We start from the raw sequence: 21,814 nt of genomic DNA on the forward strand, positions 1-21,814 counted from the left end.
CAAATCAGTGAACATAGCCAATAGAAATGCACAAAAGGGGACATGCGAGCACAAAGAACCAAGCACGGACCAGTAGTCGTACTAGAACACGCTTTGAAAATGGCATTCCAAACGCCTCATAGGCGCAACTTGAGAAAAGTCAGGATTTTTTTAATAAACAACTTAGTCAGCAGTAAACTTGTTTACGCTTTCTCAATTCAGGGTTTTTTCCGACATCTTTGCTTCTATCAGTTCTCAATTTCTTGCGTGGTTGAGAAAGTGACATTGGTGATTTCGGTTTAGTCTTCTTGGGTGGCGATATTAGGGCTGTGCTCTTCAACTTGATTCTCATTTGAAGGATATTCTATTTCAAGGGTACTCTTTTCAAATATATGTACCCAAAATGAGAAGCATCCTTGAATTCAAACAATATCAAGTGTCCATGATTAAGGTAGTAATATTTTACATTTCACAAACTCTTTCCAACCCTTTTGGAACCAAAAATATGAATCATGTTTGCTCCAGAGCATCTTCCAACTAGTGTTATCAGGGGCCTTGAGAAATACTAGGTTTGACAAACTAGAAATTTCTTCTTCTTCTCTTTAAGTATCGCCTATCTTCTTACACACACAACTTCCCAAGCTCACAACTTCTTCCATCATGTCTTTTGTGGATTTAATTTAGTCATTTTGGAAACTTATTTGGTGATCACTAGTTTTGTGTTATTTTTTGTGGATCATTAATAAAGCAATACTTTAGTAATTGAGGAGGTTTGTCGTGCATCAATCGAAGAACAAGCAGTATCTAATGCTGAAAAAATTAAGGAGATCACATGTCAAATCGGTTTTCAAGAATCTCTTGAGATTATCTTTCAGAAAAGACAATTTTGTATATGAAAGATTATTTTTTTCGATACATCGGAAAATATATCTAAAAGATTATGTAACATGATAAATAATTATGAAGGGCTTAAAAAATAATAGCAATATGAATGTAACGAGCCTATGTGGTGGTCAAAATCTCAAACTGAGACAGACATAGACATAGATCTCACTGTCAGCTTCCAAATTGAGCACCATTTCGCCGGCGACCACAGATTACAATGCAAACTCATAAACAACTCGTCGTTTCACTCTCCCTCATCACTCTCCTTCTCCTTCTCCTCTCCTCCTTCTCCCTCCCTCTCTCCGCCAAACCCCCCCAAAACGACGACTTCGACGATGAAGATCTCAGCTTCCTCGAGGAACCCGAAGCCGAAGACACCACCACCGCTTCCCTCCACGACCACGGCAACTTCCCGGATCCCGACCCTTTCGGCGACGGCGACAGCGAAGACGGCGAGGATTTCGACGACGACTTCTCCGGCTTCGAGCCTCCCTCTGAGGAGGCGTACGAGGAGCCCGCGGTGGATGACAAAGACGTCGTCGTTCTGATTGAGCGGAACTTCACCACTGTCGTCGAGAACAACCGGTTTGTCATGGTGGAGTTTTACGCTCCATGGTGCGGTCACTGTCAGTCTCTCGCGCCGGAGTACGCAGCCGCCGCCACTGAACTGAAGAACGACGGTGTCGTTTTAGCTAAGGTGGATGCCACGCAGGAGAATGATTTGGCTCACGAGTACGATGTTCAGGGCTTCCCTACAGTGTCGTTCTTCATTGATGGGGTTCATAAGCCTTACACTGGCCAAAGAACCAAGTAAGTAACTCTTTCACTCTACTCCATGTTTTGATTTTGTGTGTTTCTCAATTGAAGGGAAATTTAAATTGGATTTTGGTTTCAATGTAGAGATGCTATAGTGACATGGATTAGGAAGAAGATAGGACCTGGTGTATACAACATAACTACGTTGGATGATGCTGAGCGCATATTAACCTCTGAAAGTAAAGTTGTTTTGGGCTTCCTTGACTCTTTAGTTGTAAGTTTTTTAGATTTCTTGTCCTGTGTCATATTCCTCATGTATGTTTCCTGTCATTATGGTTTAAGAGTGTACTTCAATGCTTTGTGTTAGTATGAGAAGTTATCAAATGCAATTTGCGAGTATAATTTGTTTATTTTAGTATTAATTGTTTTTATAAGTTAAATGTATATTTTAACATGGTTTGATGAAATTCCTGGTTTTAAGTTTTTCATGATCATGCTAATGTAGTTTTGTTATAGTAAGTATAAGACAGACTGTTTTGATTTCATAATCTGATAGTTTGATATGAGGGTCATTTGCCATTGTTGATTCTGAAAATTAGAGTATGGATATGAGCTTTGATGATTCAGGGCATGTTTGTATATCTGTTGTTGCCTTTTGGAACTGATATTCAAATTTTGTTTGATCTTCCATTTTGTGCTTTGGAGTGTATAAGCTGACGTTTAACAATCAACATTCGCCAACTAAAACCAAACGTACACTCAATCTATGAAGCTGTTTGTTGTTAAGCCTGATGCCCTGGTTTTTCTGTCATATGTGCAGGGTGCTGACAGTGATGAGCTAGCTGCAGCATCAAAACTTGAGGATGATGTCAATTTTTATCAAACTGTGATTCCTAATGTGGCTAAGCTTTTCCATATTGATACAAATGTTAAACGCCCTGCTTTGGTCTTGCTCAAGAAAGAGGAGGAGAAACTGAACTATTTTGGTTTGTTTTCTTGCTCTGCCCCCGCCACTCCCCTCCAAAAACAAGAAAAGACATTGTGGATTTTTTCATAGAAACTTGATGTATTTCACTGTCTCTGCAGATGGTCAATTTGTAAAAGCTTCTATAGCTGATTTTGTGTCCTCCAACAAGCTTCCGTTGGTTACAACTTTTACAAGGGAAAGTGCCCCATCAATTTTTGAAAGTCAAATCAAGAAACAGGTAATTATTGAAAGTCAAGTTTTTAAAGTCAATGTGTTAAAAGTCAAATCAACAAGCTGCTATAGCTTATATATCTTGTCTTTTTTATATTGTTATTCTAGAAAGACATATTCCTTGAAAATGCAATCATGCCAAACCTCTTAACATTGTTATGCGTTGAAATTTTCACTTCTAGTTGTTGCTGTTTGTGACTTCAAGCGATACAGAGAAGTTCCTTCCAGTATTTAGAGACGCAGCGAAGGTGTTGAAGGGGAAGGTATATTTCGTCACAGGCTATTATTTAAAACTTTTATTTGATTTTTTCTCTAGATTCTAGACAATTTTATACATGCTTTTTATTTCATAAAAGATGCAAGTAAAAGGTAGACACAATTTAGTTTGGAAGGGATGGAGTTGATGGGATAACTAGTTCCAGTGGAGAAAGTCAAAACTGCCATTTTGGTGTCGTTTGACTGATCTATGTAGCTGATCCCACATAGTAGGGAAAGGCTTTGTTTGTTAACTAGGTTTAATGAAGTAACAATCTTGTTTTTTCATCACTAAGATTTTGGAAAACTAGTTACAATTTCATCAGTTTTTATTTCCTAATGAGTTCAAAAGAAAGTACAGCACATAATCAGTTTTAAACTAATCACTTTTTTTTGTTGAGATCCCATGTCGAATAGAGATAAGACCAACATAAATCTTACAAAAGCTTTGGCAATCCTCACCTTACAAGCTAGCTTTTGGGGTTTAGTAAGGCCTAGCCTGAATTCTAAGATGGTATCTAAGAAAAATAATGCCGCAACAGTAGCAGTCCCAGAAACCCTAATTCTCAGAAGCTGTCCGCAGAAGGGAACGAGAAAAGAATCAAGGGGCAAAAGCTACAGATTCAAAACAGCCCTGCTGCTAAATAACAGGAAAATTTCCAGCCCAACACCATATGGTTCCCCATGTAAAGCAATTTCTTGCTCTTTCATCGACATAACCTTGCAGCAACTTCAGGGACCAAAGCACGCATTAAATTAGTGTCATAAAAAAAGGGACATGTGGCAAAAAGGAAACCAGGGAGTTAGTCATGGGAATGGAAGAGAGGGAGTGAGGGGGAGTGAGGAGAAGGCATTTCAGACTTGTTGCGTCTGATTCGGCCTTCAAAGCTTGGGCTCTTAGTTATGGGGATTAAATTATAATTTCCTAAATTTCTTGTTATTTTCTTGTATTTATTGTTCTTGTCATTGTTGAGATCCCACACTGATTAAAGATATGGTTTAAGTAAAGCTTATAAAATAAATGCTTGACAATCTGCACCTCATGAGCTAACTTTTTTAGGTAATGTTAGACCTAGCCCAAATTCAAGATGATATCAAAGTCTATTCTAGGTCTGGTATTGGGCCACTCACTGCTGTTAAAAAAAGTAGCCCAAATTCACACTTTCAGTTATGATTCATAATTCATGAATCCTCCCATGCCCCTAAAGAATCGTTACTTTTGGGCAATAATGTATTTGTACTGAGCAATGATTTGTTGCAGCTGATCTTTGTTCATGTGGAAATGGATAATGAAGATGTTGGAAAGCCTGTTGCAGATTATTTTGGTATCACTGGGAATGCTCCCAAAGTAATTTCCTCCCTTCACTTAATTTCATTTTTGTCGAAGAGGGTTTGTCATTACATCATTTAAATTCAATTCAAAGTCAATAAATTGATGAATGATATTGCCAATGTAGGTAGTTGCTTTCGCAGGAAACAATGATGGCAGTAAATTTTTGTATGATGGAGAGGTCACTGTTGACAAAATTAAGGTACTATTCTCCCTCTTTCTTGTTAATGCTCTGTGCAGTTTGTTACCCTGTGAAGTACTGTTCATTTAGGCGTACAAAATATTGTGGCTTAAACTTATAGTTCTTACTTTTTTCAGGCATTTGGGGAAGATTTTCTTGAAGACAAGCTAAAACCTTTCCTCAAGTCAGATCCAGTTCCTGAAACTGTAAGCCATTTTGTTTTCCAGCTATGTTCTGCTGGCCGGGATTTTCGTATCTAACTTGTTTGCTAACTTGATGACAGAATGATGGTGATGTGAAAATAGTTGTTGGGAATAACTTCGATGATATTGTCTTGGATGAGTCAAAGGATGTTCTTCTTGAGGTACAATTCTAAAACCACCAGTTTCCAAGTCATATTTGCTTGAGCACCTTGTTCTTGTTAATGGTTGATGTAATATTAGATTTATGCTCCCTGGTGTGGCCACTGCCAAGCTCTGGAACCGACATACAACAAGCTTGCAAAACATCTTCACGACATTGAGTCTATTGTAATAGCCAAGATGGACGGAACAACAAATGAGCATCCAAGGGCAAAGGTACACCTAACTAACCTAGATGTTGATAGCATATACAGTATGTGATATGCTCTTGCTATTATCATTGAATTGACATTTGGTCCAAACTTATGCTATGTTTTCAAATTTCAATTAAGCATTACATCAGAAGCCATTACGGCTACTCAGCAAGTTATGTTTACTTTGCAGGCTGAGGGGTTCCCCACTATCCTCTTCTTCCCAGCAGGAAGCAAGAGTTCTGACCCGGTACGTGAAAATTAAACGACAACTCACAGTTTCTCCATTCATCTATTCTGTATCTGCATATACTATCTGTTTGGATTTAGGTTAGCTAGGGTTAAAAGCATTTTCAATGGAAATCCATGTCTCATAATGATTGATGTAAAGATACCTTTTAGTAAATGTAACTGAAAATCCAAACACATTGTAAGATGATCTAATATGTCTGCGGTTCATTGTGCATGCAGATTGCTGTTGATGTGGATCGTACAGTGGTGGGCTTTTATAAGTTCCTGAAGAAACATGCATCAATCCCATTCCAGCTCCAGAAACCAACCTCAACTTCTAAAACTGAGAGCAAGAGTTCAGATGTCAAGGAGAGTCAGAGTAGCAGCACTGACACGAAGGATGAGTTGTGAGAGTTAAATTACACTTCTATTTATATAGAGATATGACTCAGACAGATGTAACTGTGAATAGGTGCTCAGCACAGAATCTAGCACAATGAGTGAGAGAAAAGCTTTCTGTTTTCCCTCACCCTGTGGCCAAAAGACAAATGGCTAAGGGAAGCGGAGAAACCAGGTAATCTATGTATTAACTTGTTCTACCTACTTCTACAAGTTTGTGTACTAGGAATTTGGGTGAGACTTCAATTTAAAGTAAGGTTGCCACGAAATTTTGCTTTATTAGCACAACAGCCAATTTTAAAATACTGCTTGAGTGTAATTGAAGCTTCTGTTTTTTCTTCCCCCTTCCCCTCCCTGGCTCTGGATGCAGGTGCCCAAGTATATAAAAATCGCTTTCTTTCATACGTACTACATAATAATTAACCATAGTTTAAATCTTGCACATGGGATTTCCGTTTCACATGCACTTTCTTACTTAAAATGAACTTCAAGGAAAATGCACTTGTCCATTTGCATGTGAAAGTTTTGAAGTGCTTGAAAAGTATTCTTTCATGTACTTTTGAAGCAGCACAACATCGAATTGTCTGAGGCATGTTGACACTAATTTTACGGGTTTATCTGCTTAACAAAAAAGGATTTTCCAGAATGAATTAAAATAGGAGCTCCTAGATATGGAATTCGGGTATGTAATGTCCTAAGGATCTAAATTCCTATCCCTGGCTGGGAGTGCATAGAAGAAGAGGAGTAGAAATAAAAAGCAGATGCCAGTCATTTGAAACGTTTTCATTTAATTTGCGGAAAAATCCATATTTCCAGTAGCTACTGTCACTATTGTATTCTGCAACTTCCTAATTCCGGAAGCTAATGGTTCTTAATTACGGTAATGTAAATGTGCCTACCAGAGATAAGAATCCGGCTGTATTTTTTAGCTACGGGACATTAATTTTGGATACTAGCTTCTGGAGTTTCATTTCTAGTGCTTGGAGGTACTTGATAGAAACCTTAGATCACAAAATGATATGTATAATAAATTTTATGCTTATCATTTGTGAAGCTTGTCAAAGCATAATATAAAGGTAAGAACTTGTGATAAGAGAGATAATCAAGTCAAGTTACAAATGTTCAATGACAAGCTACAAATGTTCAATAAATAGTAATGTCATTCCAAACATTCCAATTTTTTTTTTCTTTCTAATTTCATATGGTATTGTTATACACTTATACGTGATGTGATAAAAAAATTGAGATAGGAACTCGTGCGGTAAGAATCCATATTCATAAATCCATTAAAGTTCAAATCATTTTATTAGTAATAATAAAATATTGAATAGTTTTGATCTTTTAATTTTATGTGGTGAAAATATTTAAACATTCATTATTCATTCTCATTTTTTGTTTTAACAAAGTATCATTTACATTAGATAATTTTGTTTGAGGGAGAAACTTTCACATTTTCAGTGGACTAGCTCTCCAACCAAATGTTGTTTTATTTCCTTTTTTTTCTAGTTTCCTTTAGCGGTAATCAGAAAATCAAAACCTAACTCCTTGTCTCATTATTTTTTTCTTCAACCTAATAACATGTACTAATTTATTCCCATCTTCTTTTCCTAATTTACTTTCACAATCTTAATAAAGTGCAGGAGTGATGAGTAGCAAGACTTCCTTAATTCTTTTGCATTATCAAATATATAAAAAATACAAAATCTTATTTGCTTGCAATTAATCAATGCGTCCAAATAGATAGGTTCATGCAACCACGACAAGCTGACAATTGGAGGAGAAGAATATCAGAAAATACCCATTTTTCACTCACGAAGCTTCCAATTCCAACAAGTACCAATTTTCCCCTACATCGCACTGCATTTACCACACCTACACACTCTCCACGTGTCACAATGTAACTAGCCCTTGATAAGATTTTCCTTCAATCTCCACCCTTAATTCACACGTTTATCGAGATCACAACCCCTTATAAACCGCACCATCAATCTGTAATCTCTCACTTTTTCAGATCCACTTTGATTTCAAATCAGTTTCCATTCACACACGTTCCGTTTTCTTCTTCTTCTTCTTCTTCTTTCACCGCCATTTCAAATTTTCAGATCCAACACTGTTTTTCAATTCCGATTCAAATTCAATCTTCTCATCCATCAATGGCGAATCCGAATCAGAATCCTGCAGGATTCTCCGCTGTTCTCGTTCTTCATCTCTTACTCATTTCTTTGCTAGTCAACATCACTCCCTCCGCCGCCGATTCACCGGCTCCGGCGCCGAATTCATTCGCCGGGTTACATTTAACTCCTTCTCCAAACCCCTCCCCTGCCAATTCCCCGGCTCCGGCGGCGCCTCCTCGTCCCGATTCGCCTCCCGCACCTTCTCCTGAGAGCTCTGATTCTCCTTCACCGTCACCGGCGGATGCAAATGATGGCGAAGTCAATCACGCCGGCGATGTGGTCGCGAAATCATCCGGTGGAGGAACGAGTTCCGGCAAGAAGGCGGGGATTGCGGTGGGAGTTATCGTAGGTGTAGGTGCGATTGTAGTGGCAGCGATGGTGTACAAGAAGCGCCGGCAGAATGTGCAGCGATCTCAGTATGGTTATGCAGCAAGGAGAGAACTTCTGTAGAAGCATTGATTTCGATCACAGGTTATATACACTATGCAGAATTCTAGGGTTCTCTCAATTTGATTATTGATTCTTGCTACTCTCTAAATAATCGCGACATTTTTTTTTCAGATTTGAAACTATGATCATTTTATGAATTAGTCTTGCATAGATTGCGGAAACCTATATATTCGTGTCTTGATTTTGGATTACTCTCAAGGGCACTCATTGTGTAGTATTTATTTGTTTTAATTTCAATTTCAATTTCAGTATAGTGAGTGCAATTTTGAATTTCCACTTATTATTATTGATTAATTTGTGACATGGTAAGCTAAAATTATAAGCCAGCAAAATTATGCATCAAATTAAAACGAAGGGTTACATATAGAAATTATAATAATATTATTATGTACACGTTATTCTCAACTTGGATTATGAGAAATCAAGTAGGTGTTTGTATTTAATAAGTACGTCACCGTTTTTTTTATTCAATCGACGTAATAAGATTTTATTAGTGGGATAGGAAATTGAAACACAATTTAACGACACAAGATCTTTATGTACCAAAAGGAGCAAGATTTTATCCTTTAAATTTTAATTACCCTCCATAACAGTTGAGGAGTGCAATAGCATGTAAATGGTAAATAGTATAATTTTCAAAAAAATGTATAGCTTCATTTTTCACAGTATTATTTTGATTGTTTTAGTTAAAAAGTCAGCTGCATGATTGCTTTTGAAGATCAGCTTTTCCACTGTGTTTGGGATGATAGAGAACAAGAAGAAAGAAAATGATGGTCGAGCACCAAAAATGGAAAAACATGGTTGAGACTTGAGAAAATAAGATTTTCCTTTAGAAAAATGCTAAGTTACACGAGACATGAGCACTACTAAACAACACAGTGAATGTAACGTACACCACAAACAACACGTCTAGTTTCTTTTCTTTATATTTAGTTGTGTACAAAAAAAAAGAAAGGAAAAGTGTAGATCTTATAAAATTTCTCTCTTCTAAAAGCGAAGAATTAGAAAAGAGGTAAGATATTATAGACAGTTGAAAAGTGATTCAGGACATAATTACCCTTTGTGTTATGGTCATCATACAAATGTACGAGTTTCCAACAATGAGTAAATAAGTGCTAAAGACAACTTCAAAAAACAAAGAATGATAAGTGAACAGATTGGATATTGAACAAAGATGGTGATTTTTAACCCCACAAATATTTGTGGCAGCTAAGAACCGCCACAAGTATGTAGGATGGATGTCGATTTCGGATGTTTAGATATCAGTAGTCTAAAAAACATATTAAGCTTCAAATCCACGATGTAGTTGTGGCAGCTAGAGGTAAGGGAAAAAAAATCAAATTGGCAGGATCAATTTTTTGCTACAGTCAGCATCTGATCGAATATAAATCTAAATTTGGTATGTAAAATATATTTTTTCATATTAGTTTTTATGCAACCAAATAAAAGAAGATTAATAACAACTTTTCTTTCTTCTCGTTTTCTCTTCATTCACAAAATCATGTCATTTTCTTTCTTTTCACTTTTTAATTTCTTTTCAACCACTTCTCACGGGCATCCATGTTTTTCTTTCTTCAGTTGACGTTACAGCTGTGATTGGGGTTGTGAATGGAGGTTTGTGATTTGTATTGATTTGTTTCAATTTTTCAATGAAGTGAACTATAGAACTACTTGGTCACTATTGAAGGTGAAGCTTCAAACTTATAATCAAGATATCTCAACTAAATCTAACAAGTTGCTAAGCACGTACTTAATCTCCTCAGCACTCAACCATAGCTTTTCAGACAACAATGCATTCACTCTCATGCTATAAAAATAATTGTACTGCTCTAAGAATAGTTGGGTTGAATAGGCTAGTGCACAGACAATACCCACATGTTGATGAAATAAGCATATCTGCATAGAGATAGAGTGCTTTCACAAAGTCCATCTTCATAAATTAAGATAATCGTCAGTGTAACCTTTTAACATTTAGGCTCTCAAAACCTGATTTAATAGTTGCAGAATATAATAAACTATAGAATCACGTGGCACAATAATGTTTAATGTATAGACAATATTAGAAAGAAATAGGCCTGGCGATAGTATCTCACATGTCCAAGCCAAAGAATTGTTCTTTGCCGTGAAAGAATGAATCACTGAAAGATGAATTGCACTTCATTTGTGTTTGGATACCAGATGATTGAGTGTAATGTTAACAAACTTTTATCCCAATTCATAAGAAGAAGTCCGTTCACTTTTTATCTCAAAGTGAGAGCTAACATCCGTTTATATTGGTGTCACCGTGTCACCTCGTATCCGCTTCAACGAAAGAATGCTTCTCCAAGATGGCAACGGTCTCTTCCTTTGCACTGCAAATAGCAGGTTAACAAAGACAAATTCAATACAAACTGTAATGCAACATATCAATATAAGTTCATATCTATAAAATATCAAATATGCATAGTAGTCAAAGAATTGGTTTATACACAACAAGTAACCTCAATTGATAGATATTTCTCTATCATATGGGTGACAAAACCTGTATTTTTGAGCCATTTTTCATTACTTAAAAAGTTCCAAACATAAATGATTACTGAATTTCCTATGCATTTTGCAAAGAGGACCCATTGGTGAAAGGAAGGGAAAGTAATTTCTAACTGGAGATGAATCTAGTACCATTCATTTTTTTAGATATCCATGATGAAATATTAGAACATAAAAGTCCCACCATTTTCATCCTATATTAGATAAAAGATGATTATATGACAGAAATAGTTGTTGGCATCAGCACCAGACATAACACTATCCAGGTCTAAATAATAGCATTAAAGAGTTAAAAGCTCAGGTACCTTCCAGGTCTTAGTATCTTGTATTTGTGTGGTGTAGTGAGGTCCACAACTGTTGAGCCCGCACGACCTGATGGAAGCAAGCCGCCATCGAAAACAAAAGCACAATGCTCCCAGAGTTTCTCAAAATCTTTGATGCAAACACTACTTGGCTGTCCACTCAAGTTTGCACTAGTAAGGGCCAGAGCAGTTCCTGAACCACGGGCAATGACTCTAATGAAATTGCTATCAGGCACTCTAACTCCTATACTATCAAATCCTGGGTTCAAAGATTGTTCAAGAATGCTCGACTCTCCTGTAAAATAGCAAAGCACACAATCAGACAATAAGGATCTTCAAAACAAAATCTTGGGTTCAAAAAGGCATTTTAGTCATAATCCCAATTTTAATACCTTCATCTTACAATTATGCCATTAGAATGCACCTGGGCTATTAAAATCAGTAGCATAATCCTTTTCTGGCTTAATCCAACCTTAAACGTGATTAAAATTGCATATTCGCACCTTAATACCAATTATGTGATTAAGCTCAGCCCATGTGATACGGGCTTGACTCACTACAAAAACAAATCCTGTTTCAAGAAACCCCTAAGTTTTTTTAGCAGTCTAGCCCCTTCTCTCCCCCAATGCACCGGCGACAATGCTCTTGACACTGTCGACAAGCTCGTCCACTGGCGGGGAATGAGGCTGGTAACTCAAGTGGCAGTGCTGGAACTGGGGCTGGTACCGAGGCTGTTTGGGTATGACATTCCTATGAACTATGAGTTATTATGAGTACAACTTTATTCAAGTGTTTCTAGTTATTTGAAGTGTCTATTTGATACACACACACACACACAGGAATTTTGCTAAATCTTACAATTATGCGATTAATGATTAACACCCTCTCCCGATTAAAGGCATAGTTCCCAATTTTGACTACCTTACAAAGAAGATATGTTGACGAAATGGATTAAAGAAACAGGACAAAATTGTTGCTTTAAGCAAACTATTTCATAGATTATTCTACATACTTTCTGTAAATTTCATTTTGAATACACACAAAATAAATATATGACAGACAAACCTCGTTTCAGAACAACTGTAACAGGCCCTGGTAGGAGGGAATCAAGCAAACCATGAGGTAAATGGTCGGTGACAGCAAACCGGTTTATGTCGGATACATCACCAACACAAATAGCAAGAGGGCTCGTATGCTTTCTGCCTTTAATCTCATAAATCCTGTTAACTGCTTCCAATGAGCTGCCAATATGCCCCAATAGAAGGTACACCAAATTAACAAACATTCAGAATGCAATTGAATAAAGAAATTTCTACTCAGTCACAGAAATTCATTGAAATCACATTATCCTAGTGGTGCAGCTAAAATTCATTATTACTAAATCCTTATAGTATAGCTTCTTCATTCTGATAGTAAAAGCACAAACAATCACTTTTTCTCAAACATAACATGCAAAAAGCAAACATACCAAGCATCACAAGCAAATCCATAGAGTGTATCAGTGGGCACTGCAATAACCTTCCCAGCTTTCAAAGCTTCAACTGCCTCCGCCGCATAATCATCCCTTGCTGGATGAACCACCCCAGCCTTGAATTCAAGACCCAAGTCACCACTATCCATCCTCCAATCCACGTTTTTAGGTAAAACCCTTCTCAGCCCTTGACTCTGTGGCAAACGTGGAACAAGAGCCAACCTCCGAACCCCTGAAAAACACAAACACCACTGGTTCAATGAGCAAGTTCTATCACCAAAAACGGCAACATTAACAAAAAATAACGAAGACCCAGTTCAAGTTTCAATGTATAGAACTGTATTGGGTTGAAATTCGACCACGAAATGCACGAGAGAGGAAGAGAGTGCGTGAAGAATGAAGATGACCTGGGAAGAAGGAGAAATTGGGAAAGAGGGAAGCGTTGAGAAGAAGCTTTCCTTGTGAGGATAGATTCATTCTATGCTGCTGAATCTGCGTTGACCAATGCTCTGCTCCATCACCAGAACCAGAACCAGAACCAGTAGCAAACGTGTTCTACTTCGATACAGCACTAGCACAGAGCGTTACCTGAGTGAGAAACAGAGCGACAAGGCGGTGGGGGTTCTAAGAGGCGCGATACAATGCGGTGGTTGGTAGAAGACGCGGCGGCACGACGGTGAACGGCGATGTGTCCGGCGGCGCACGGCGCGACGGGGTATGATGGGTGAGAGCAGAAAAGCACGAGAGAAAGTAGTGGTGACAGTTTGAGAGAATTTTCCTTTTGGAGCGTGATCAGAACGACAGCGTTTTATGTTTTATGACCTCAATTCATCTTGACCGTTTGATGCATCTGACGGTTTATAGTCACCATCGGTGGGTCGGGTTATGATGAAAAAAAGTCCAAACCGAATAAATAGAAATGGGTTGGATTGAGTCAGGTCCATTATCCTTTTTCTTTTTTCGCAGAATGCAAATCACACTTTGTCTCTTAAGTGGTAAGTGATTGAGGGTTTAATTCTCAACTCTTGCGAATGGAATTTTTTTCATTCGTTAGCGTCATACCGCTTAATGCACTGACAGGGGGTTTGTGATTAGTCTCACTACTATCGACTGTGGAAATACCTTGATTAAAAGGGCAGCTTGATGTGCAAAGCTTCCGCATTCGCAGGGTTCTAGAAGAAGGTTCCACCATTTGGTGTATTTTACCCAATCTTACCTTATTTTTTTACATAAGAAGCTATTTCCAGTCACATGGGAAACAGTCTAGCTATGAAGATATGATTAGACTGCAAGGTGATAACTGATAAGTACTTTAGTGAAACTTAGGAAGCTTTAACCATCTATGAAGATTAGTCAACTATTATTCTCACATAAAACTTTGCTGAACAGAACTCATTCAGTTGAAACCAAAATTGTGGTTCACAAAAACTACTTCCCTTAGCTTCTGTAAGTGTGAATCGATTTTGTGTATCGTACACACAAAATCAAACGTACATTTAGTTTACCACATCATTGCATTAGACATTGTCCCATCAATGATCAACCTCTAACTCTAAGATAATCTAACCAAATTATTTCCTCAATCCATGCCCTGTGTTCAACCAAAAACAAAATCATTGTCTGTCATCCAATTACACTACAAAAATGAAAGCCTTCTGATGCTCAGTACAAATAAACAAACAGAAATTGCATAGCAAGAGAAGCTATAGTCCAGGTCATTGTATGTGTATTTGGATACCAGTTGGGTGTAACTTGAACAAACTATGATCCCAATCCATAAGAAAAAAATTGTTCACTTTTTGTCTAGAACTGAGTGCTAACATCCCTTTGCACTGGTACCAACGGGTATCCAAACATGTTGCTAACACAAGCTGTACAATGAAGGCCAATGTAGGTGTGAAGTAATAAAGTTCAATTCCCTATACACAAGAAGTGTCTTCCAAATCCTCTGAATTGAAAAGCAACTCACTGCAGCCCCTAGCTTGTTAAGAGAAGCTAAAAAAACATCGATGCAGTTCTGGTTTCAGTTCTGTTGATTTTGCACCACAGGTTGAGTAACACTGCCTGAACGTGGTGTGTTTGCAGTTTGAGGGCCATGTAGTTGTTGCTGCTCTGATAAAGCTTGCCATCTCCTCCTCCATCTAAAAACCTCCACAAGGATAGAACTCCCACACATCACCACACCAAAACCAGCAAATGTTGCAAGAAGGATTGACAAAACTGCTTGCACATGAACCTGCATGTAACAAAGACAATATATATAACAAGTCAGAATGCTAGCCAGAGTTCTTCCTCTAGACCATTCCTATTTCTCAGAAATCAATTCTGAAACCCAGAAGCTACTCATAAAGCTTCTCTCCAAAATTGATTTTGACCTAAGAATCAATTGTGAAAGGATTTCCAAACATGCACGAAGTGTGGATTGCAAATTTCTAAACTTAACACCAAAGCCACCACATTTGGCAATAAGGCATGTGGAATCAGGATATTCATAAACCAGAACTTCTCTAGAATCTGGTTGGGAACATCTAGTTCCATTACATCTCCAATGAAATTGTCATTTAAGTTACAAAATTGAGAGGGTAGAATTCATCTGTACCAAATCTCAAACAATTCATTTTTCTTTTAGTGACAAAAATCTAGCACTTGATTCATTTGACCATTTATTTCTCATACAATATTATCAACCTTGGTTTCAACTTTCAAGTGAAATGTACATGTAAAAAAATGAAGTTTAGACAAAAATCCATTACCACAGAGTAAAATATATGCGCGAAGAGAACCACCAGAGCAAATTGGACGGATGCATAGATCCAGATGAACCTGCTCTTCACTGGACACAAGATTTTTAAGAAAATGTTAGAATTGGCATAAATCAGTGAAAACCCAACCTAGTATCATGAAATGAAATTGGCTAAAAAGAAAAATATGTATCACATTGAAAAAAAATGTACATCAATATTTACCAATGTTTTGCAAACTTACCCATGGTTGATGAAGTCATGGAGGAGAGCAGACCCAGTACACAAGAAAATGGAAGAGATATGGCAATCGCGCCAGTTCCCATTTTTGAAACCTGCATAGAGGCGAATAACTGAGCCTAACCAAACTGCGAATTTGACCGTTCAGAGATGATTGTTAGTCTTACCAATAGCTGCTCCAGAAAACAGAAATAGGCAAGCATGCTGACAATGACAAGCACCGGAACTTCCTGCCAAAACCTATTAAATTGAGAAGACAAATTATAAGAGAATCATTACTAATAAGTAATAACCCACAGTACAAGAAGCTATCAAGAAATATTGTTAGAATATATAATATAAAACCATTTATGTATCTTCACCAAAAACCTAAAATTGAGATAGTTGTTCATGTTATGGTGTCAGAGCCTCTATAACCAAGTGATCAATAAAAATTTGAATTTCAGCACAAGTAGGTCTCCACCCTTCCTATGAGCTTTTCCATGAGGGGTGTGTACTTAACCCAACATCTTAGTGTGTGTTTTAATTCCTGTTTGCATTGATACACATCCCCCCCCCCCAACGCATAAACAGAGAAGCAAGTTACTGTCACGTTTACTTCAATGTGGATCAGCGTGAAGTACAATGAAAACCTAATCACACACTAAACTTTTTGAATAGTTGGTTCGTGAAAATGACATAATGACAACAGTCTATTTCCCTAGTAAGACAATGCACTTTAGTGGTTGCAGAACTCCAAGGAAAATTTTGACTTCTAAAGTATCATAGATGGTTTGGATAAAAAACTGTGTCTCAATCCTGAGATAGCATGTGAGTCCACACAGCTACAACTTCAGTGCTTCTAGATAGTGTGATAGCAAAAAGCAGTATACAAGGGATAAGTAATGCAAATTTTAGTCAAATAAGGGATTAGTGTCAGGAGGTGGCTTATATTTTTGAAATGTGGATCTAGTAGACTATATAAAATCTGTTAACCTCCTAATTGAAACATGTCGTCATAATTCATTCATAAGAAATCAGCAAAGGTCTTTATCAAAGTAAGTACACATGCCTGTATCCATCTAAATCTTCCAGTTGAGACCTACTTCCAATAATCCGATTTCGAACACTTTGAATCCGTAATAGAGTTACAGGTAGGTTTTGAACTTCTGACTTGCAAACATCGCAGGTCTTGTTACCCTTCAAACTAAACCATTTAATAGCACATTCTTTGTGAGCCAGAGCAAGTTCACCTTTGCAGCTGCATTCCAACTTGAAGGTCTCACCTCCTTCATTTAGTTCAACAAAACAGATTCTACACACAGCCTCCTCTTCAGGTATATCTTCACCATCATCATCTTCATTTTCTGAACAAATAAAGTATATATAAATCGAGTTATTAACCATAGTAATCTTACAAATATTCTGTTGACATTTTTAGTACTAATGCTTGATACATCATGGAAGTTTCAATAAAAAAAACTGTTAGAGAGAGAGTTAACACATAAAATTCTTTCATATTTTCATGATTGCGGATACAAGTATAAGTATTTATATTGAGATACCTATATCCTTTTCCGGGGATGAGGTCAACAATTCATTTCCTTCCTTTACTCGAGGAGTAGAAGGAACAACGCGGAAAAATGAGTCCATCCTCCTTATGCTCTTTTCTTTGTTGTTGACAGGCACTGAAAGAGAACGAGCTATCTTTCGCTGAGTTTCTCTCTTCTGCAAAAAGGAACTAATTTGTTAAAACAAAGCAAGACTCAGCAACAATGACTACCAAAAATAGCACTAGAAAAAGGGAAGTTGACAACAGCATTGCTTGAATCTTACATTTAGATGACCCCCAACGCTTCCACCATGAGCAGATTCTGCGTTTGAATGTCCAATTTCTTCTACCGGTAACGACGATGTTCTCTTAATCCTAGGAGTAAATATCTTACTAAGGGACAATGATCTTGAGATTAAAGGCCTTTCTCGAACACCTGAAGAGGAAACTTCTGGAGTTGGTGTTGTAGCCTTTTCAATATCTGCTGGTGTCCGATTCCGGAAGCTCAATTTTGGTAGGAGGCTTCTTATGGATGATCTTCCTTTTGATGCTGAATTCCCAGGTGAATTATTTGTTGGAGTATCAACAGAGCGAGAAGACACAAGGAAATTCACTCTCTTAGGAGTAGGGGTAGGTGTGGGACTTGGTGTTTGTGGCATTTTGATTGCAACAAAATCTTGGGAACATTCTTCAGGTGTTCTTAATGGTACTTCTAGTTGAAGATTCTGTCTCTTCCTGGGAGGAACATGTGTGGTTTCTTCAGTTATCCCCATTGGATCTTCACCCTACGAACACGAGGGAATTAACACTAAGTGATGCAGGCACTGAAATAAAACTGAGCTACAATATCTAGCAGAATTGCCCAATAAGCACTTGCTCTGGGAAATCCTGGCAAAAACAAAATCGTATCCCACTAAGTAAGGTCGGCTATATGATCACCCGACGGCCATGGTGCTCGATCAAAAACTATATTTTGTGGAACTCTCGAAAATCCTAGTTGCAATAAAATTCAATACCATTGAATATAATGAGAAGACATCATATTCAAATCACAGTACAATGGAAATAGCTTAATTTAGGAAGAACTGGAACTGATTCTTACTAATACTTTCTTGAACAGGTTTTAACTGCATAATTCAAAGTAGACAGAGGAAACATAAAAAAGCAGAACGCTTGCTGGACTCAGTTTTCATTCACACATAAGAAATCATAACAAACTCAGATAGATCAAGCTCCAAAATCAAACAAAGTACTATATCTTATAGAAATATTTCTCTACCGAACGGATACAATTGATGGAAATTCAGATAGATCAAGCTCCAAAGTTTTTCAAAATTATAGATAAACATATTAAATCAATTGTTAAGGCCCCTAGTTATTGAAAAAAAAAATATGCAAACTTTACTATCAAAAATATTATTCTGCGTGTTCAGTAACAATTAGCAAGATTTTGTTTGAAAATCTCAGTCTGATGAAACATCATCAAGAGAAAATCACAAATCCAAAGCAAAGAGAAAAAAAAAACTTCAATAGTTTAAAATACAGTTAGTCCTTAAGAAAAAAAAAAAAAAACAAGCCTGAAGCCCCCATGAGGCCATGACATGAAACACAAGTTGAAGGAGGAAGAACACAAAGTACCTTGTTAACAGCAAGAGAAACTGTTCTTCTGCAAGAAGCTGCAGCATCTTCTTCACTGACATGCTTTTCCTCTGAACTCATGTTGCTGTTGCCAAAACAGAAAAAAAGGAAGAAGACAAACCCTTAACTTAGAATTCCAAAAGCAACCACACAAGCAAGTAAATTTCAATAGTTGCAGACTTGCAGACACCAATCATAGCCATACCAACAAGCAACAACCACTTACTTCAGATGAGCTATGACAGAGACAAGGAATGGAGAAAACTTTAAATGAGTAACACCGTCACATAGATAAGGGACAGTGAGTGAGTGTGATTATGCACATAACCCAAGCTTTCACATTTATGAGTCAATTAAATTTGGTCACTGTTGGTACGGTGGTGGTGGTGGAGATGGTGGGGTAGCATGGACTATTGCTACTGCCACTCTCATTGTCATACTTTTTGATTCTCCAGTGCGCGCAGACTCTGTGGATTATTCTCAAGGCTGTTAAAGTATACATTACAGATAATGTTTTAAATCAACACATCAATAGTATTAACTTTATTAAAAAGTTTAATGTAATTGTTTGGGATCGAAATGTTGAATGCAATCTTAGCCTTACATTGTTGATAAAAGAAAAAAAAGAAAGAGATTAAGGCCCTTTTCAGAGAAATCTCACATTATCTAAAAATTATAGAAGATGGAAGAATCTAATGCTATATATAAAAATCTTCAATTCTTTGTTACTATAAGTTCGAGTATCATGAAACATTTTAAGTTTTTTTTTTCCTTTTATGCTAGTATTGTTTTTGAAATATTGTGAAATTTTTACATAGTGTTTCTTTTATATATGTTTATTATCTGGTTATTAATTTTAATATCAATGGTAATTTCTCTAATTTTATAGTTTTTCCATGATGTATTCTTGTATTGTTTTAATTTCTCTAATTATAATGTAATGATGCTTACGTGGAATCAGTCAAATTATTATACATATGTATCCACTTATTTGCCGAACAAGTCTAAATTCTCCACGGCAAGAACCAAAAATAATAAAGGAGTGGAGGATAGGGAAAGTTAAGGAAGAAAAATAAAAGATTCAGCTTCCAATCACATTCACAGTGGTTCCTATGTCTCCCAAACCCCCATTCATGAATGATACACTTTCAAAAGAATTTTCATTTTTAGAACATATAAAAAAATTATATATATATATATTTATTTATTTATTTATTTATTTTGAATATATTGCACTTTGAAGTATTATCATCTAAAGATTTTTAAATCATTATTTGTAAGATTAAAAATTGTGCACTGCCAATTTAAAATTTATTTACATAAATATTCAATTCATTTCCTCCACATCCCTAAATACATATTTGTTTTAATTAAAATTATAACTTTGGTGTTATAATTTAATTTTTATTTTTATTATATCCTATAAACATATTTTAAAATTAAGTAGTATTATATATAACCAAGTGAGTTGGTGTAATGGTTCATTACTTCATTTTTTTTGGTGAGTGGTCCAGCAGTAGGATAGTTTGTGTAAGACTAGAAAAGAAATTAGATACAATATATGATGAATATTTTAGATGCTCAATTTTCTTTAAAAAAAATAAAATAGATGCTCAATTTTCATTTCTTAAGAATCAAATCAAATGCATTATTAAGTCGGTGTGGAGAGAGTAGTTTGATTTAATTACTTCCATTGAATGAAATTGATGGTGTGTCTTGTCTTGTGTAAGGCGGCTATGTCACGCACCGCATGCAACTTGCCACATTTGTTCCTGCTTTCGGGAGTATTCGCCAACCTCTTCAATTCACGCAATTATCATCAAAACGTTTCTTTCAACAAATAGGTTAAGAAATTAATAGTAAGTGTTTAAATTAGGTTTTTCGAATACTTATTAATTTCTTTACACTTATTTGAACTAACATTATATAGTAAGTTATTAATCCAAGTTAGTCATTACGCTCTACTTTCACTAAGATCAATCATCACTTTGTTGATATTTGAATGCATAGCTAGGGAGTTAATTAACATTGTTATCTCGGGGGGAAAAGTGAAATTGAAGAAACATGAAGAGGTGGACCAATCTTGTATGAAGGTATACGTACATACATATATAGTCCAGCCACCAGAGTGACCCCGCTTCTTTGCTTTGATTTTCTTTGTCCAAAGTGCTTTATTTGCATCATCAAATGAATCAAGTGCCAACTGCCAGCTTAAGAAATAAGCCAGAAAAAGAAAAAGTCAATTTCAGGTCTTTGGGAAAAAGAAAACAAAAGCAGTGTCCAATCTCACATCCTGTTAGTGGATATCCTATGCAATGCCTTGATTATCTATTCAATAAGAACCTATGATCAAGCATCACTATTTGTCAATAATGGCGATGGTTCTACTTTTTTTTTTTCTTCTTCCGGATATAAGTGACACTTTCAGGTAGCTACTAGTCTCCTGAACAGAGTGCTTGAAGATCTCTGATAGTGGAGGATTATGTCCTATTTCCTATGTGGAGATCAAAAGAAGCCCACTCCAATGGCATGCTTGTACACCAGAAATTTTCTTCAATAATGGCGGAACCAGAAATTTTAGGAAGCCTAGACAAATTTTTCTGAAGTGTATTGTTTTATGATCAAGTTCCTGTATTTTTTCCTACCTTTCAAATTTTGCCTAATCTCTCTTTTTCTTTTTGACTCAAAAGCCTACATAGTCCAAAGAAAAAAAAAAAATTATTAAAGCCCAGGCATAGGCCCTACCAAGCTAGGCGGTAGTTCCGCCTCTGAAAATACCCACCAACTTTATATTTCTCTCTGCAGGATATGATCCACTCCCCTAAATGTGAGTCTCAAACTTGGGTTATGACGGCTAGCAGGGTCGGCCTAAGGGTAAAGTCATTCAAGCCTTTAGGCCAAAAAAATGTTTTTTACTAAGGGCTCGTTTGGCACGCCGTATTAGGCATGATAGTATAAGCTTATACAATACATT

The 21,814-nt window shown here is 36.7% G+C and overlaps 4 protein-coding genes across 6 annotated transcripts; 2 read left to right on the top strand and 2 right to left on the bottom strand.

Moving 5' to 3' along the window:
- The first annotated feature begins 968 nt into the window (after positions 1 to 968).
- Positions 969 to 6,036, top strand: LOC130740410 (protein disulfide isomerase-like 1-4). The gene is made up of 12 exons (XM_057593008.1): positions 969 to 1,674; positions 1,765 to 1,894; positions 2,441 to 2,606; positions 2,707 to 2,825; positions 3,001 to 3,081; positions 4,335 to 4,421; positions 4,531 to 4,605; positions 4,722 to 4,790; positions 4,868 to 4,948; positions 5,028 to 5,162; positions 5,331 to 5,387; positions 5,609 to 6,036. The coding sequence occupies exons 1-12, from the start codon at positions 1,082 to 1,084 to the stop codon at positions 5,777 to 5,779; spliced, it is 1,764 nt and encodes a 587-aa protein (XP_057448991.1). The 5' UTR covers positions 969 to 1,081; the 3' UTR covers positions 5,780 to 6,036.
- A 1,723-nt stretch (positions 6,037 to 7,759) lies between these two features.
- On the top strand, positions 7,760 to 8,642 carry LOC130740413 (classical arabinogalactan protein 1). Its single transcript, XM_057593014.1, has one exon. The coding sequence runs from the start codon at positions 7,921 to 7,923 to the stop codon at positions 8,389 to 8,391; it is 471 nt and encodes a 156-aa protein (XP_057448997.1). The 5' UTR covers positions 7,760 to 7,920; the 3' UTR covers positions 8,392 to 8,642.
- Positions 8,643 to 10,267: 1,625 nt separating this feature from the next.
- On the bottom strand, positions 10,268 to 13,475 carry LOC130740412 (uncharacterized). Its single transcript, XM_057593013.1, has 5 exons — positions 13,098 to 13,475; positions 12,688 to 12,922; positions 12,285 to 12,460; positions 11,223 to 11,514; positions 10,268 to 10,742 (listed from the first exon to the last, which is right to left on the bottom strand). Exons 1-5 carry the CDS (start codon positions 13,165 to 13,167, stop codon positions 10,679 to 10,681), a joined length of 837 nt encoding a protein of 278 aa, XP_057448996.1. The 5' UTR covers positions 13,168 to 13,475; the 3' UTR covers positions 10,268 to 10,678.
- Positions 13,476 to 14,286: 811 nt separating this feature from the next.
- Positions 14,287 to 19,326, bottom strand: LOC130740411 (uncharacterized). Of its 3 annotated transcripts, none has more exons than XM_057593012.1 (9): positions 19,046 to 19,326; positions 18,841 to 18,925; positions 17,487 to 17,987; positions 17,216 to 17,378; positions 16,723 to 17,017; positions 15,839 to 15,911; positions 15,676 to 15,766; positions 15,444 to 15,523; positions 14,287 to 14,926 (listed from the first exon to the last, which is right to left on the bottom strand). In XM_057593012.1, exons 2-9 carry the CDS (start codon positions 18,919 to 18,921, stop codon positions 14,714 to 14,716), a joined length of 1,497 nt encoding a protein of 498 aa, XP_057448995.1. In that variant the 5' UTR covers positions 18,922 to 18,925; positions 19,046 to 19,326; the 3' UTR covers positions 14,287 to 14,713. The 3 variants fall into 3 exon arrangements, with proteins under 3 accessions (XP_057448995.1, XP_057448992.1, XP_057448993.1); XM_057593009.1 differs by having other exon boundaries at positions 19,067 to 19,325; XM_057593010.1 differs by having other exon boundaries at positions 18,841 to 19,326.
- Between the last annotated feature and the right edge of the window lie 2,488 nt (positions 19,327 to 21,814).

This window comes from Lotus japonicus, chromosome 2 (assembly GCF_012489685.1).
Source record: "Lotus japonicus ecotype B-129 chromosome 2, LjGifu_v1.2".
Lineage (NCBI taxonomy): Eukaryota > Viridiplantae > Streptophyta > Magnoliopsida > Fabales > Fabaceae > Lotus > Lotus japonicus.